The sequence below is a fragment of the Topomyia yanbarensis genome, chromosome 3 (assembly GCF_030247195.1).
Source record: "Topomyia yanbarensis strain Yona2022 chromosome 3, ASM3024719v1, whole genome shotgun sequence".
NCBI classification, from domain to species: domain Eukaryota; kingdom Metazoa; phylum Arthropoda; class Insecta; order Diptera; family Culicidae; genus Topomyia; species Topomyia yanbarensis.
The window spans coordinates 256,433,625-256,451,212 of NC_080672.1; the positions used below are offsets into that span (position 1 = coordinate 256,433,625).

General features: G+C 38.4%; 3 protein-coding genes across 5 annotated transcripts in view; 2 read left to right on the forward strand and 1 right to left on the reverse strand.

Moving 5' to 3' along the window:
* Window positions 1-17,588, forward strand: part of LOC131694290 (negative elongation factor E) — a 315,399-nt gene that overhangs the window by 228,184 nt on the left and 69,627 nt on the right. The gene's annotated exons all lie outside the window — the stretch shown is intronic.
* On the forward strand, window positions 1,017-2,888 carry LOC131694287 (LETM1 domain-containing protein 1). Its single transcript, XM_058982890.1, has 3 exons — window positions 1,017-1,268; window positions 1,367-1,741; window positions 1,799-2,888. Exons 1-3 carry the CDS (start codon window positions 1,156-1,158, stop codon window positions 2,415-2,417), a joined length of 1,107 nt encoding a protein of 368 aa, XP_058838873.1. The 5' UTR covers window positions 1,017-1,155; the 3' UTR covers window positions 2,418-2,888.
* On the reverse strand, window positions 2,851-5,548 carry LOC131694285 (zinc finger CCCH domain-containing protein 3-like). Of its 2 annotated transcripts, XM_058982886.1 has the most exons (6): window positions 5,396-5,548; window positions 4,707-5,321; window positions 4,258-4,646; window positions 4,042-4,197; window positions 3,783-3,978; window positions 2,851-3,726 (listed from the first exon to the last, which is right to left on the reverse strand). In XM_058982886.1, exons 2-6 carry the CDS (start codon window positions 5,307-5,309, stop codon window positions 3,232-3,234), a joined length of 1,839 nt encoding a protein of 612 aa, XP_058838869.1. In that variant the 5' UTR covers window positions 5,310-5,321; window positions 5,396-5,548; the 3' UTR covers window positions 2,851-3,231. The 2 variants fall into 2 exon arrangements, with proteins under 2 accessions (XP_058838869.1, XP_058838870.1); XM_058982887.1 differs by having other exon boundaries at window positions 4,258-5,321.

Consider the following 17,588-nt stretch of genomic DNA (forward strand, 5'->3'; position numbering starts at 1 on the left):
GGTTATTATTCACAAAATTATTCTTTAAACGGCGGTTCTATTATATAAATGATAAGCAATATCTACTAGGATCATGTCTACTCGATAGTTGTTGCACATAAACATTCGAATATTTCGATATTTTCATGAAATTCGAAGAAAAGATGCACGCGCCCTATCATTTACATTGGGTTTCTATGCGCCCATTTGCTGAGCCCTATTAAAAAGTATACTGTCAAGCTCGCCCATTTACCCAGCCCTACACAGCAAGACAGAGTCAGTTTAGCCCTTTTACCGCGCCCTTCTGAAAATTATGTACACCGTTTAGCCCTTCCGCAAATGGTGGTTGCTGAAGGGCGAAATCACGACTGGGATGCAAATTGGGCGTAAGCATTTTTTTAGTTTCTACCCACTAAAAGCACATAGGAATTAAATTCTTTGTTATATTGTCATAAGGTTTAACCAAAGATGCTTCCGGAAAAACATGGTCATAAAGTAATTTATACCTACAATAAAAACTACATTTAGAAAAGCATCGCCGTATATTGAAACTGATTTTTCTCCATTTGAGTACATTGCGACTTTGGCCCTATTGAAAGATCTGTGTCGAATTATCTGCTCTTTTGAATCTACACGCAACCGAGAAACTACCTAAAATTGAGTACTTTTAACTCAATATCGGGGTATTCTGCAAGAAGGTAAAATTAGGTAAGCCGTGATAGTTTCCATTTAACAAACGGCAAAAATCATAACTCAACCTTGAGTTCAATTTACTTAAACTTAAGTTGAATTTACCTAATTTTGAGTATACCCCAAACAACTCAAAAGTACCGTAATGCACGGAAGACCTCGACTGAGTCGAATCTCTCGTTTAGTTTTTGACAACACTAATAAGTGCGAAAGCGACGCACAACTCAAAAGTACCTAAATTTAAGTTAAAATAACTTATTCTATTGGTTGTTTTATGTTTGCGTGTATCCATATAAAAAACTAAATCTGGCCACCCTGACTGAATCGCTTTTTGTCATTTCGGAAACGTCATCGCGCAGCCGGAAGAAAACTGAAAACATCCTTCTCCAACCAGCTTTGTTTATTAGCGCAACTCTACCGAAAACGAGTTAAAATGATGTAATTCGTGCAAAGTTTAGTGCTAGTATTCGCTAAACCTGGTCCAGAATGTCGCTAACGTTGCTACGAAGCCTCTGCCGGCAGCAACATCTAGTGCAAAAACAAACTACATTTGTTTGCAGTCGACTGTGTCATCAGCAAGGTCAGCAGAGAGACGATGGGTAAGTTCGATCAGATGTTTCCTCTATCCGTCCTAGGCGGATAATTTTCAGATTACCATATGTTAACCTTCTAACAACCTAATTCTCATGAATTCTAGTGATAAACAACATAACACGAAAGAAAAATTAGCTGTGAAATACAGCCGAGAAAACGTGAAAAGGAATGTCCAGGGCTACGTGTTCTCGCGATTTTTTGACTATGTTAAAAACTATGACAAAGTTCTGGAGAAAAAGTTTCCCTCGGCCATGCACGTCTATCGAGTGTTTTTGGTCGGAGTAAAAGAGTTTTTTAGCGATATGAAAAAGCTAGTCAAGGTAACAAAGATTGTTTATTTGAACGATAATAATCTTCGATGCCTAACCCGGAAGGAGATCGAACTGTACTACCAGATGCCAAGAGATATGAAGAAGGTTGCACCCGTGCTATTGATTTCGGCACTCCCATTCGCTAATTATGTTGTATTTCCATTGGCGTGAGTGTGATTGCTTTTATACTGAATTGGTTAGGCCTAATTGCGCTCTCGTTTTAGATATATGTACCCTCGAACCTTCCTGACATCCCATTTCTGGTCGATACAGCAAAAAGTGGACTTTGCTCAGCAAGATCTAAGACAAAGGTTGTTTTACAATCGACGAGTTTTCCGCTGTATGCAGGCCAAGCTAGACGTGCTGAAGAAGTCTCGAGATCCACAGCACGAAAAGTTCAGTTACATTCTAGGTTTACTTGGAAGCGGTCTTCACCCTACGTCGGAGGAAATTATCGACGTCAAGGATCTTTTCAGTCGGTCCCCTTTAAGTCTTGGATCTTTGAATTCAGCACATTTGAAATATCTGTGTCGATTACATGACATCCATGCAGGACTGATGAGAAGGTTTCGTCTATCAGAACGTGCATACGTAGTACATCATATGGATCTGGCCATCAAACGTGAAGGTGGGGTTCACAATATGTCGATAGAGACATTGAAGCATGCCTGCTTTCTTCGGGGATTAAATGCAACAAACTTGAGTACGGATAGTATGGTTGAATGGCTGAACGAATGGGTCAAAGTGTCCTTAATCATTAACCAAGACAACGTGAGCTTGTTTTTGCACCTGCCGATTCTTCTCTCATATAATCATCCCAATAATTGGATTTTGAATCACTGAAACCCTATTGTGAAAATGAGCGTAGAAATTACGTTTTCGTTCTGTTATAAGTTTTTGTTTTGATTGGAATAAACAGTTTTGGATCACAAAAAGTGGAATGTTTTATTGGAAATGGACAGTATTGATGTACCAGCTTCTTTAGTAGTTTTTTCTGAAAAAATATTCATTTTCTCAGAGAAACGAAATGTTCAAATTTCTAATTATAATACCCTAGTAATTGATCATCAATAATATTGCAAGCCCAAAATGACAATGTCGCGACATAGAATTCTCCATTTACAAATAAAATTTACTACACTGTTTTGATATGATTGGTTTCAATTTTTTATTCTATTTTTTTGTTACAGATTAACAATAAATAAGTTTCGTAGTGCAAACTGCTGCTTCAATTCATCATGTTTATTTATTTTATGCACTTAAATTCGCATTTCCAAACGTTACCTATATAAAATAAAATATCCATATCAACATTAGAATAGGGCTAATAAGATTTGTAAACAAACTTTTGTTTTGCTGATTTCTCTTAATTTGTTATATTGTCAACCCAGAAGACATTTGAAATTGATTCTACCAAGGGTAAAGATGTTGATTCATGTGTATCTTTCATGAAATTTGACTCGACAGCGGAATAATGAGCGAAATAAGTTTGTTTATAAAAATCTTATTAGCCCTTTTGAAGAATTGATATTGATATGTATCTTACCATAAAATTTTGCCTTAAGGTTACTTTTTAAAAATCCAGCTGAATTGAAGCCTAGCATTAACAATAAAAACCGATATATTAATTACAAAGCGGATACGCTCTTCGACATTCTTAGATTGGTATGTATGAGGGCAAAGGACCCAGTTTAGGTCTCTTTCCAATTGCAGTAGAAACCTTATTTTTTACGTCTTCACTTTCACTTTCATCACTATGATCACTATTAGTTGCAACTATTTCATTGTATGAAGTACCTTCGCTTGAAACACATCCTCTCGAAGCATCTTCAATGTGACCCTGTTTCATTTTATCCACTTTTGCCATAACTCGTTTTAGTTGAGCTTTTTGAGCACCACTTAGCCGTTCATTACATTTTAGATCTGTTTCATCAGCATTGTCCAAATAGTAACGCCTCATTGGAACTACAGTTTCCAGGCGAATCGCCGACGATTCAATCGGTGAACGGTGAGTAGTACTCAGAGACTCTTTTGACGATTGTGGCACATTATTCCAGTCATGTTTTCGTCCATGTGGGTAGGGACACTTGGCTTGCTTGCACACTCCCAAGCGATCATATTCCGGGCAAACAAACACGTGACGACGTTGACACTTGAAAGAAATATAATAAATGTAAAATTATCTGACAGCTATTTATTTATGTTTACCTTATCTGCCAACGAACAGAACCCTTTCATGAAATCTTCGCAAACCCGTTCATTTTCGCTAACTTTTTTGTGCAAATACGGGCACTCATTCCTACCACAGCGGCCTTCAAGATAGAAACGGCAAACGGGCATCTTTTCAAGAGAAATATTATGCGATAGGAGACAATCAAGATTGGAGCATTCACCCTTGAGGAACCTGTTGATTTGACACCGTAAATACGAAAAGTTATGTCTTCTAAAGTCAAGCTAAAGTACATACCTTGAACAAATTGATACATGTTTCGGGTCGTGTAGCTTAGGACACCTACCCTGCATAAAGGCTGCACATTTTCCCAATCGACGAAAGATTTGACAAGGAACGTTACATTTTCGCATTTTGTTAGTCAGGACCTGTATACTTTTTTGCTTTGCCAAACTGAAAAGAAGATTCAATTACTCTGTGATTAAATACACCGAAGAAAAAAAGAAACAAAACCTCAAATGAGCCCTCGTACGATGAACATCTGTTTTGACAAATGTGCCGTCGGTTTTCGGCATATAGGTGAGTCCTCCGATATCGATACGGCTCAATTTGGTTTCCGTTGAATCTAATTCGAGCGAAGACGGCACTTTTCTTAGCTTAGTCCCGCTCGGATTGAGCAGAAATCTAGTCCCTCTTATCTTGAGACACCTTTCCCTGCTAGTGTTGGCATTTGTGGAAGATTTGACCGATAATGGCGCAGTCGACACTTGAAGTTTATTTGTCGATGACCGATAAAGCACTCCGTTAATATTAATCATAACTAATTTCTTGTTGGGTGAGGGAAACGACATATTAGCCGAAGCTTTTCCTGCAGATGTTGGTTGTGGCGATTTTGTACATCTCCTGTGAAATCATTGAAAATTGTTACAAATATAAACAATCTTAAGTTACAGAGAAACTTCCAATTTGAGCAGCTTTCTATCCGTAACAATCACATTTTGTGGGCTCAAGCCCGTTCTTATTAGCGAATATCGTCGAACTGATGCCCGTGGCTTTGAAATTGCATGCGAAACATTACCTATTTGATTGAATCTATCGGCGATGCCACCTTTATTGACCAGTTTGTAGCGTTTCCTTATCATTCCAGCAACAGACGGTTTAACAAAGGATTGCGTCACCGGTGTAGATCTTACCAATTTATTTTTACTAATTTTGACTAACGGCGCTAAAAGTGGTCCCTGAGGGCGATTAATAGAAAGTATCGGAACGGTGGAGGAAGCTCGTATCAGTTTTCGTTTGGTGTGTTTGATAATTGGATTCAAGGGGACAGCTGCTACTGCTGTGAAGGTCATGTCGTTTAAGGCCAAGTCTCTTTGAAGATTCTTCTGGTGCAATTTTTCGATGAATATTGGATTTAGATGAATGTTTGGAGCTGAAAAAGAATTGTTTAGAACGGTGGGAACTGCGGTGGTCGTCTTTTTCGGTAAGAAATTCCGATTGATATGAGCTTTCTTGAAATCCGGATTAATGAATATTTTCGATCGCTGAGGCTCTGTTATATCCATTGTTATATATTTCTATGTAGATTAGCGAAGAAAAATAACAGTATGAAGCGAAAGGTACACAAAACACTTAAATTTCACGAAAATACTTTTTCCTACTATTTTCTCCAAATCGTAAAATCTTCGACTATTCTTTTCCTGTTTACTTTGTTTCTAAATGACGTCTTTTCACTGGCTTAGCGTCAAACTAACAGCCAAAAAACTTGCAGGTAAAGCCATCAAACATTTAAGAGCCCAGTAAAATTCAGCCGAAAATGAGCCGAAACTCCGGCTCCAGTGACACAACCGATTCTAACTAGAATCGGCTGTGTCCCTGGAACCGGAATAGTAACTAGAACCAGACGGAATTCTGGCTCATTTCCGATTGAACTTTACAGGGTACTTGCAACGACCTCTTGTGGCGAATAGCTCTACACTGAAAATAATCCACACGATAAAACCTGAGACATAGACGAGACATGCGACCCAGTAAAGTTCAGCCAGCAATGAACTGGAATTCTGGCTGGTTCCAGTTTGTATTCCGGCTCCAATGACACAACCGATTCTAACTAGAATCTACTCTAAGCGTCAAAAATACATTACACTATCCTCCTTCTCCAAAGAAAAAACTTGAAATTTTATCAATTCAATTGAAATTTTGAAGTAGAATACTTCTAACGTTTCAATATGGGGTCCCGTTTCAAAAATTTCAGTTGAGAAATTTTCCCAGGTTTGAAATGCGAATATCTTCCGTTGTACTGGACGAAATCGTAATATTTTTGCACTATCTGATCGGAAATTTGTGCACGTATTTCGTATTAAATTTCGGAATTAGTGCGACTACTATAAATAAACCAAAACAAGGATTTTTAGAAAATCCTTCGGAAACAGCGAGGAAAATATGCAATTTGCCAGCATATCCCACACAGAGCCGTCAAAAAGGAGCATGTAAGCGTTTCATTACATACGGGAATGTTATATATACAGGTCACGCGAGCTTGTTTTGTATCAGTGGGTGCTCGCTTACCACACGAGCAACATGCTCGTCCGGACGGTACAATGAGCGGTATCATGTTTGCGTTCCCTACCAAGCGTCATCGCAAGGTTCTTCGTGATAAAATCCAGGGAATCACCAAATCCGCCATTCGGCGTCTGGCTCGTCGTGGTGGTGTAAAATGCATTTCCGATTTAATCTACGAATGCTGATGGTGTGCAGGAAAATGTCATCCGAGATGCCGTGACCTATACTGAACACGCCAAGTGCAAAATCTCAATGAATGTCGTCTATACTCTGAAGCGGTAGGGACGCACTTTGTATGGATTTGGAAGTTGAAAAGGTAGAACTCACTTGTATCATTATAAAAAGGCCCTTTTCAGAGCCACCAAACTCATTTCAAAGAATAAGTTTGCATTTTCTGTTTCGTGGACTGTTTCTCCCTGGAGAGCAATTTGGGTTAAACCCAAAATTATGATTTATTTCAGTACGCAAATTGCAAATATGGTCAGAAACAAACTGGAGTGAAGTGGAAAACATTTTTACTAGGCGCATTCAAAAAAGGTTTCAATTCTCAAACATTTTACCAATGTGCCGTATTACATTACTCTCTTTACCCTGAGTGTTCGATAATCTCCGTATTGGAAACACAATTTCAATTTTGTTCTTTATCAAAAATATGTGGTCAACCAACGAAGGGGTGGAGAACACATATTGAGGACAACACAAAAAAGGACGAGCTTACATTGTGCTGTAGTCAGGTATAAAAACTCAGCATGCTGTTGCTCACGCTCAGTTCGTTTCCAGCATCAGCATGCAGCAGTTCGTTTGCAGCATCTCCCGCAAAATTCAAACTGCCGTCCGTTTGCTGCTGTCAGAAGAGTTGGTCAAGCACGCCGTCTCAGATGGCATCAAAACTGTTACCATATACACCAGCTCCAAGTAAATTTCGAACACTGCCCAAACAAAAGGCCCTTTTCAGGGCCATCAATTTATCGACAAAGAATGAAATTGAAGTTTTGTTATTACAAGCATCATAAAGTGGCTTGTCAAGAGCGTTGGATGGTAAGTGAGCCACTTGTGAACAATACCGAATACCGTCGCTTTCACGTAGAATGGCACAAAATCAAAAGTTATTTGTGATTTATAAACAGTTTAGTGTAATGATTCAATTGACAAAAATCGAACGTTTTCTAACATTTCGATATAAGTGCTCCGTTTCAAAATTTTCGGCCAGAATGCTGCCTGTTTTTTCAAACGTGAAAGTCTGCTGTTGTATTGAATGAAAACCTTCGATTTTTGCGCTGATTGGAAATAGTTGTGACTAAATCTGTAGAATGTACAATTACTGAAAATAACGGATTTTGTGAAAGCTGTGGTTGGTCCGTACAATTCAATTCCAAGCGAGCCAGACTAGTTTTCGTTGGAAGATCCACCTCTGACAATAGAAGTAAACTTTTATTTTGAATTCAACTACAACTTCTTGAAAACAGCACAGCTAAAAAACTTTTGGGAAAAAACGCGCAAGCCTAAATTTTCCACTATAATGGAAACTGCCTGTGCCCCCACCGCACAGCATCATCAAGATTGATAGTAATTCAAGCCGGGAGGAAAGCGGTTGTAAGGCAATGGAAAACGAAAATTTCATTTATATCTTACTGGAATATAATTGGCTGGTCCTGAAAAGAACTTGTTGGTTTGTGGTTTATTTTGGGTCACAATTTAGGCCTGCTCGATTGCTGATAGCTGTGAATTTCTCACAGGGCGACTGTTTCTGTTCAGTAGTGATGAGGCTTCCTAACGCCAACCGTGACTGGGGCACTTTTACACGGCCTTCGTTGCTTACTGCTTGCGGGGAGGCTTTCCTCCGGTGGACTTACGAGCGGTCTGTTTGGTACGGGCCATTTATCAACAAAGAATCGAATTGAAATTTTGTTATTACAAGCATCCGAAAGTAGCTTGCCAAGAGCGTTCGATGGCAAGTGAGCTGCTTGTGAACAATATCGTAGATTTCACGTAGAATGACACAAAATAAAAAGTTATCATTTGTGTGTTTGTTTACAGTTTCGCCTAGTAAGCATTCAAAAAAGGTTTCAATTCTCAAATATTTTACCAAGGTGCCGTATTACATTACTCTTTTTACCCTGAATGTTCGATAACTTCCGTATTGGAAACACAATTTCAATTTTGTTCTTTATCAAAAATATGTGGTCGACCAACGAAGGGGTGGAGCTACGAATAACACATATTGAGGACAACACAAAAAAGGACGAGCTTACATTGTGCTGTAGTCAGGTATAAAAACTCAGCATGCTGTTGCTCACGCTCAGTTCGTTTCAAGCATCAGCATGCAGCAGTTCGTTTGCAGCATCTCCCGCAAAATTCACACCGCTGTCCGTTTGCTGCTGTCAGAAGAGTTGGCCAAGCACGCCGTCTTCGATGGCACCAAAACTGTTACCATATACACCAGCACCAAGTAAATTTCGAACACTGCCCAAACAAAAGGCCCTTTTCAGGGCCATCAATTTATCGACAAAGAATGAAATTGAAGTTTTGTTATTACAAGCATCAGAAAGTGGCTTGTCAAGAGCGTTGGATGGTAAGTGAGCCACGTGTGAACAATATCGTCGCTTTCAAGTAGAATGGCACAAAATAAAAAAGTTATTTGTGTGATTTGTAGACAGGTTAGTGTAATGATTCAATTTACAAAAATCGAACGTTTCGATATAGGTACTCCGTTTCAAAATTTTCGGCCAGAATGTTGCCTGTTTTTCTAAAAGTGAAAATCTGCTGTTGTACTGAATGAAAACCTTCGATTTTTGCGCTGATTGGAAATAGTTGTGACTAGTTGTGTAGAATGTAAAATTACTGAAAATAACAGATTTTGTGAAAGCAGTGGTTGGTCCGTACAATTCGATTCCAAGCGAGCCAGACTAGTTTTCGTTGGAAGGTCCATCTCTGACAATAGAAATAAACTATTTTATTTTCAATTCAACTACAACTTCCTTGAAAACAGCACAGCTAAAATCTTTTGGGAAAAACGCGCAAACCTAAATTTTCCACTATAATAAAAACTAGTGCCCCCGCCGCACAGCATCATCAAGATTGATAGTAATTCAAGCCGGGTGGATAGGGGGAAGGAGGTTGTAAGGCAATTGAAAATTTCATTTATAATAATAATACTTTATAATTAGCTGGTCCTGAAAAGAACTTGTTGGTTTGTGGTTTATTTTGGGTCACAATTTAGGCCCGCTCGATTTTTGATAGCTGTAAATTTTTCGCAGGGCGATAGTTTCTGTTCGGTAGCGATGAGGCTTCTTAACGCCAATCGTGACTGGGGCACTCTTACACTGCCTTCATTGCCAACTGCTTGCGGGGAGCCTTTCTTCCGGTGGACTTACGAGCGGTTTTTTTTGGTACAGGCCATGTAGCGAAAAATGCTGATCTGCTACTTCTCTGATGCTGGTAGTAGGACGACGGTCAAACGCTCGTTTTCGTGCCTTCATTCATAAAAGTTCAACAATATTTTCAAAGAATGTTGCAAATTGTCAACTTGATAATTCCAAAAATACTTTAAATAAACTATGAATGTGTATCGATTTTGTTGGCTATTTTCGGCAAATTTGAGACTAAGAGAAACGAAAGCAATGAAATTGAAAGACGGATAGGTATTCTAGAGCGAATCAGTTATAAACTTAGAACGGAAAACGGCCTAGGGTGCAACGCCCAACTCCTACTCTGCATAAGGCAAAGAATTCTTCACATTTTCCTTTCGATCATGCCCATATGAGCCTGCCTAGTTCTAGTTTTCCGTTCTAAGTTTATAACTGATTCGCTCTAGAATACCTATCCGTCTTTCAATTTCATTGCTTTCGTTTCTCTTAGTCTCAAATTTGCCGAAAATAGCCAACAAAATCGATACATTAGAACCTTGCGGCAATTAAAACATTAAATTAAAAATTTACCGGTCTAAAGTGTATTCTACTTCACTCCGGTTGTGTCTCTGACATTACCCACCCATCTTTTTTTTAACTTTTTTTCAATAAATAAACTAACCCTATTCTCGTTTCACGAGATTCATGCTCCAATACATCTATTGAAGACTTTTATAGAGCCTTTTAGACTCAATGCTTTCTGTCTTTCAAGAAAGACTTTTATCCTGATGCTTCCTGTCTTTCAAGGAAGACTTTCATATCCTAGTGCTTCCTGTCTTTCAAGGAAGACTTATACGCGAATGCTTCCTGTCTTTCAAGGAAGACTTATAACGCTACTTAAACCTAACTAAAATTAATATCACAGACTTAGTCCAAAACGGAACCATTGACCCTATCCACCAATTCACGGCTTTCCATGCCCCACGTTGGGCGCCAAATGTAACGTGCTCCGGTGGGGGTCAATTTAATTTATAATTTATTTCACACTCAAACAACACAACAGGTACCTAATACATTAAAACGCCTAATAGTCTTCAACCAAAGTACTCAGCTTTAGCGTCATCCTATATAAATAGAATGCCAAGTCTCAATATTGTTTTGCCCAGCTGCTAACGGTCAGTCGTAAGTTCGGGCGGCAGATATAAGAAAACTATTAGGATCTCGAACATCGTTATTCATTTAATAAGGTTCAACGTGATGTCCGGAAAGAAAACATATCTGCTCTAAGCGTCATAAATACATTTCAAAATTCACATTGAATTTTACTGTTTACGAGAAAAAAATGTATGGAAAAAATCGATTTTTAATATACATAACCACCACCAAGGGGCAGATCACTTTAGGAATGTCTAGTCTAGTCTACATATACACAGCCAATACATGTAGAGATCCTGGAAAATTGCAGACGTTCGTCTACAATTTTTCTTGTCATTATTAATGTTTGTGGCACATATCGAATATGACACAAGCATTAAAGCGGCCAGGCCAACTGTGCAGCGCACAAAATAAAGAAGATTCAAAATTATACGGCAATCAAATTATTCATTCAATGAATAATTTAATCAACGGATTATTTTGAACCTTGAATAATGAAGAAACGTGGACAACCGTTTCAATTTGATGGGGGTTTGATAAATCGTTGGAAGTAATTTTGCTAAGAGGGTTAATGTCACTCCTTTGGTCCTAGATTCCTGGGATGGGACAGAACTATTTAGCCCTGCCCTTGCTAATAAGCCAAAGTTATAGCGCCCTTACTCGCTCTCTGAAACAATGGAGAAAATTTGCGAAATCGGTTAATTAGTAGTAATATAAACAGAAAGTTGTCTACTGGTTTGTATATTTATGAGTATACAAACCAGTAGACAACTCACCTTCGACCAAAACCCATACAGGACTTCTATGTCCTAATAGGCAGTACAGGATCATGAAAACAGTAACCTTCCGCGTTTGTTGAACGTTGACAGAAAACACAAATAACTATACCGTATATTTCCAATATGACAAAAGCTGAATGTTTGGAAAAACAAGACGCCTTCCAAAAGCCACAGCCCACGCACATCCAACCCTATGCTGATAAAAAGAACCCTGATTCATGCCATGACTCCGACCGTAACGCACATCAAAAGACCGCCGTGGACAGACAATCCCACCATACTTCCCTGGACAAAGACAATCCATAAGCAGCGCGATATCCAGTGACAGCACCAAGAACTGATCAAATGGGTTAACCGGTTATGACATGGGTGCAGAAACCGATTCGATCAACTCCCGGTGCTGCCATCGAACATTACACGGCCTCCAGACTGACTCCGACCGAACAAACATGGTAGGACCATCAATCCACACCAAGTCCCTCGAAACCCGTCACAGTCGGAACAATAGCATACATCCAAACTCACCGACCAATGCAAAACTAAACACACATAAGCTACAATTTCTGGAAAAGCACAAGCCTAGACACCAAATACAAAAACTCACACTTCATATAGCATAAATAGATCAGAACGCATCCCAGTATACTAAAGACTTATTATTATTAATAGACTGCTGATTGAGGTCAGTTAGTGCATGGTCGATGTTCAATTTAAAAATCTTTCCAATTTTACGGTGAGAACAGATGCAAAGAAAATATTTAAAAACATTTCAAAAACCATAATCAGACAGATCTCACCCAATCCCGCGGCACATGACACCTCCAGAGGATCAGGCTCATCAATCCTCAATTGCCGCGTAAACACTGCTTCAAGAATCCTACACTTCTACAGGGCAACTTCTTCCAGCCACTGGTCTGCAACTGAAGCTTAAGACATTCAGCAGTTTTCTCCATCCGTTAACAATCTTCACAGAGACCGTTGTCCTTTGTGGGGCAGATCACTCTAGGAATGTATACAAAATTTGCATCGAATTAGAAAAACGACGCCTCAAAAATGTCTCTATGCTGCACTATGCTCATATTTTTTCTTGTTTTGCTACAATTAAATAAAACTTGAACAACGATATAGAATCCACTGCGCATTTGTTAATGTCTTAAGCACAAACATAGTAGCCACGGAAACAGCAAAATTATTGCACGCGGTTTGTTTTTAAACAAAATGTAGGGGAAGATGGGGTAAAACGCACCCCCGGGGCGAAATGCACCCCTTGTTTAAATCGAAAACTGCAGAGAATTTCTAGAAAAGGGTAACACCAGTCCGTCATAATTAACTTACACTGTCAAAGTTTGATAACCGTACATCAATAGCAACTCGAGAAATAAACAAAAAACAATAACGTGCTCTTCTCATGTAATTATTGTGACTCGTGGAACAAGGATTTTCAGCTGTTATAAATGCTGTTTTACTATTATATCAGTGCATTCCACTTCTATTTATACTGTCGCGCTATATATGAAAAATCTACTAAATAGTTCATTTTTTGCTAAATTTATATCTCTGCTGCATCGGGGGCAAAATGCCCTCTTCTTTGATTTTGCTGATTTTTTAATCGAAAGCTGAAAAATCGTTCTGAAAACATGCTAATTGCATAACCTAAGGCTATTTAATGGCACACTTTGGTGAAATCCCGTCAGAAAACAAAACTACTTGCTTGTTCACCGAGCATTCTGCCTCGTTATTGCGGTGCATCCTGCCCGTTGTTCCCAGTGAGCAAATTTTCTGGCAGAGACCGCTCTGCTACATTTCTGTAAGTCTTGGTTTGGCAGCCCTGTCAGATTTTTGTGCGTATCCTGTCGGGTTAGTTGAGCTAGGGCGAACTCGGTTTCGCTCGCGTTTTCTGGCAAATTTTGACAGGAACCGAGCAAAACCCTGGCATAACTCGGACATAAACTGTGCAAAGATCCTGGCAATTCCTACCTGGTAGAATTTAGCACGAATCGAGCAAAACATCTGACAAAGATGTGGCAGGAAGCGTTCAGAGATCTTGGCCATACATTTCTGGCTGGATTCTGGATAAAAGTGAGCAGCATCGATTGGTTAACCCGCTTCTGTCAGAAACGGTTGTTGCATTTAAGCGAATTCGTTGCCAGAATTCTCGCACAAATCGCGCAAAATGCTCGCAGAAACTCTGCCAGCATCAATTTCGCTTTGCTCAACTTTTGCTAACTTTCTGCTTGCCACGCTGACCGGGTTGTAGTGCATTATGCCCCGTTGTTGTGGTGCATTTTTGTCCCCGCACAGGTGCGTTTTGCCCCGCTTATTTTTGAAAAGGTAATTTTCAATGAATTTTAAAAATTGAATATTTTTCATGTTTTTGAATATTTTGCAAAGTGTTATGATTGTGATTACAGAGCAAAATGTTGGTTAGGCGATATTAAATAAATTCTCCCAATTGATGTTCTATAGCTGAGTTATGATCATATTTCCTTAGGGGTGCGTTTTACCCTATCTTCTCCTATTATCCGGAAGAGCTGGCATATATAACATTTGCTACAAACTTGCTAATTGTATGGCAACAATAGCTCGTCAAGAATACGGCAGCAGGTTCCCCGCTCGCCGTTTACCAAATGTTAGTAAAGCATATATTTGAGGTGTCGATGCTCTTTAAATTTTCTTTTATGTCCTTTCTTTTTCTTTGGATGAGGATTATTTTCATCGAGGAACCACCGAGAAGGAACGTTGTTCAATCCAACCAATCCCATAATTACACCGGTAAAACCGAAGCGGATTGTCTATGAAATATGAAAGTGGAAGTAAATATTCAATTCCATTTCTTAAGGATACAGGTTCACATATTGTGTTTTGTAGTACATTGACGTTCGCGCAATAGCTAGCCAAAACAAGTATCCGAGGTTAAATTTACCAAGATTATTTTTGTGATTTTAAAACTTGTTCAAAATGTCCACCATTTTGTTCGATGCAGTTGTTTAATCTTTTTTATTTCTTTCACAAAATCCATGCGTATCATTTTCTCACGCACGTTGTTTGCAGCAATAGTTATTCTCTCCTTGAGTTGGTCAAGAGTATGAATTTGGACGGAATAAACCTCTTTTTTTGATATACCCCCATAGAAAAAAGTCCATTGGAGTTGAATCAGGACTTCTAGGGGGTCAAAGAATAGGCCCACAGCGTCCAATCCAGCGATCGTTGAAGGTGGTGTTAAGGAAAAATTTTAACTGCATTAGTCGAATGAAGTGGAGCTCCATCTTGCTGGAAGATCAATCGCTGCCTTCTTCGGAGTGGAACGTCTATCAGGAAAGTAAGGTGCTCACTTTTTTAAACTCCAAGTATTTCGTGGCGTTGAGATTCCTTTCAATGAAGTATGGGCCTATAAGCTGTCGATAAACTATACCTGCCCATACGTTGCCCGGGAACCGCAACTGCGGTCTAGTTTCTTTGACCGCACGTGGGTTTTCACTTTCCCACGTGTGTTCATTGTGAGTGTTGAAAAACCCGGCTCGCGTAAAGGTGCATTCATCGCTCCAAAAAATGTGCACTGCGAAAAAACTTAATCTACACTGAAAAAAACCCAAACGTTAATTCTATTTGCTTCAAACCGCTTAAAATTCATATGAAGAAGAAATGCTATTGTTATCACGCGCACACATACCTTCTACGTGTCAACTGTATAAACTATGTATGCACACACATAAGTTATATGTGCATATTGTTATAGAATGGGGTTTTATGTGCCTAATAGTTATGAAATGTGAATGTAAGTTTAATATTCCTTGTAAATACACACATTAGGTTTATGTGCCAGCAAATAGTGTCTATATGCCTCCGCTAATTGCAAAAATCTATGTGTAAAATCAATAGGCATAACGTTTACTTTTTTGAGTGTATTTTATGTATTCAAATTGCCCATTTACGGAAGCTATTCGAGCTGTCAAAAAATGGGTACTTTTTTTGTTTCCAACAATGGGTATTTTTTATCCATTTTACAACCTCTCGATGAGGTAATGCCGTATATTGATCCTGATGATGGGTACAAAATTCTTTAAGAATAATTTCAAGCGAATTGCAAATTATCGGTTCGTAGCCGAAACCGTGCCGGAATCGGAACATTTCGGCAATACTCCGAAAATAACAGCAGTTTAAGCTACTGCGGATGTTGCAAATATGCGCCAGTTCCGCAATTTTGCCTGCTTTGGAAGCCAACAAAAATATTCTGACCAGTGACAGGTTTTATTTAGTTTTATGGCATCGGAAATTCTATATACTTTCATGAGAGGGAAATATATAAATTCGATGTTTTGTAATGTCTTTTATTAAATTCAAAAATAATTCTCTTTTCAATATTTTTCATTAAAGAGCGATTTTCATGAATGGGTATTTTTTACGCATTTTGTTGTAACTGTTCTGCGAAAAATAATGGATAAAACGTACCCGGATTGACGTACAAGGTCTGTACTCATTACTGAGTACAAGCTTTTTACCACAGGGGGAACAACTTGACAGCTCCTATACAAATCGTTGAAACCACTTTTTTTGGGTCTGTGGGTCTAAAATGGCGGATCAATCTTTATTCAAGAGCAATTTCTAAAAAAAGCGTAAACTTGTTCACAGTGCAAATTTTCTTGTTCAGATTTTTTTACTTCTGATAATTCATTTTTGAAGACTTTTTGGGTTTGGTGTTGTTTTATTATAAAAATAATGCATCTTTATTCCGATGCATTATTTTTAAATGATTCATGATTTTTTGGAATCATCAGCATACAAACAAGCGGCGCTTATGCTAGTTAGTGAGCATTCATTTAGTTTTAAGATATTAGGTAGTAATATTTTCATTGCAATGTAAACAACACACACACAATGATACTGGATTGTTTTTCTCCCTCTCCGATAGAACATGAGCTGTCATCAGTTCTGAATTTTGTGGAAACCTTTGCACCGTAAATGTCGCATGCTGTCAGAAATAAACAATCGAAGTCAATCCCGCCTTTGTTAAATACGAAGTGAACAATGATAATCACAAAACTAAATGTAGTTAAGATTAACGACAAACTTTCGAGAATTGTCATATGCGAAAGATATTTCAAGGGCGACGGGAGAAGAAAAAGTTCACACTAGAAGCGCACTCAAATCAAATCATGCATTTTACATTTTACATTCGGCACAATTTGTAATCCTTTTATGAAACTCCAAAATGACGAATTAACTTGTTTGTATTTATATTAAATTATTACGCTGTTTTGAAATGATCATCTTGATTACCGCTTCCGAACACTCAAAAAAAAGTAAACGTTATGCCTATTGATTTTACACATAGATTTTTGCAATTAACAGAGGGATATAGACACTATTTGCTGGCACATAAACCTAATGTGTGTATTTACAAGAAATATTAATCTTGCATTCACATTTCATAACTATTAGGCACATAAAACCCCATTCTATAGCAATATACACATATAACTTATGTGTGTGTATACATAGTTTATACAGTTGACACATAGAAGGTATGTGTGCGCGTGATAACAATAGCATTTCTTCTTTATATGAATTTTAAGCGGTTTGAAGCAAATAGAATTAACGTTCGGATTTTTTTCAGTGAATGTAAAGAAGGAAACAAGTTCGTAAAAGACGTCACGGAATTATTTTCTCGCATAGAAATTTACAGTATCGCAATTTGTGGACGGCTTTCTATGGTGGCGACATCATTCGAAACACGGTGGTTTCATGCAACTTAGGCTAAACGTCAAGTTGCGGGAGGGTTGCTTTTTACCAATTAAGTGGGATATTCCACTTTTATTGAAAATGGGTAGTTTTTTTTACACATTAATGGGTACTATATTTTATCAGTGCGGTTTACAAGTTGATTTTCAAAGTAAGCACAATACCATTCTATTGAAAAGGCAAAAACTAATGTTCCCCTCTTGTACAACGAGTTGCATTTCTGGTTTTAAGATAGCTGTAAAAGTTTTTTCTCTTAGATCAA

Excerpts from the sequence above, each read along its gene's own strand:
- LOC131694285 (XM_058982886.1), bottom strand. The coding sequence starts at position 5,309 with ATGGATATAACAGAGCCTCAGCGATCGAAAATATTCATTAATCCGGAT. Across the intron at positions 4,647-4,706 it reads ATAGAAAGCTGCTCAAATTG|AGATGTACAAAATCGCCACA; the intron begins GAAGTTTCTCTG and ends TGATTTCACAGG. Across the intron at positions 4,198-4,257 it reads CGTACGAGGGCTCATTTGAG|TTTGGCAAAGCAAAAAAGTA; the intron begins GTTTTGTTTCTT and ends TCTTCTTTTCAG.
- LOC131694287 (XM_058982890.1), top strand. The coding sequence starts at position 1,156 with ATGTCGCTAACGTTGCTACGAAGCCTCTGCCGGCAGCAACATCTAGTG. Across the intron at positions 1,269-1,366 it reads GGTCAGCAGAGAGACGATGG|TGATAAACAACATAACACGA; the intron begins GTAAGTTCGATC and ends CATGAATTCTAG. Across the intron at positions 1,742-1,798 it reads TATGTTGTATTTCCATTGGC|ATATATGTACCCTCGAACCT; the intron begins GTGAGTGTGATT and ends CTCTCGTTTTAG.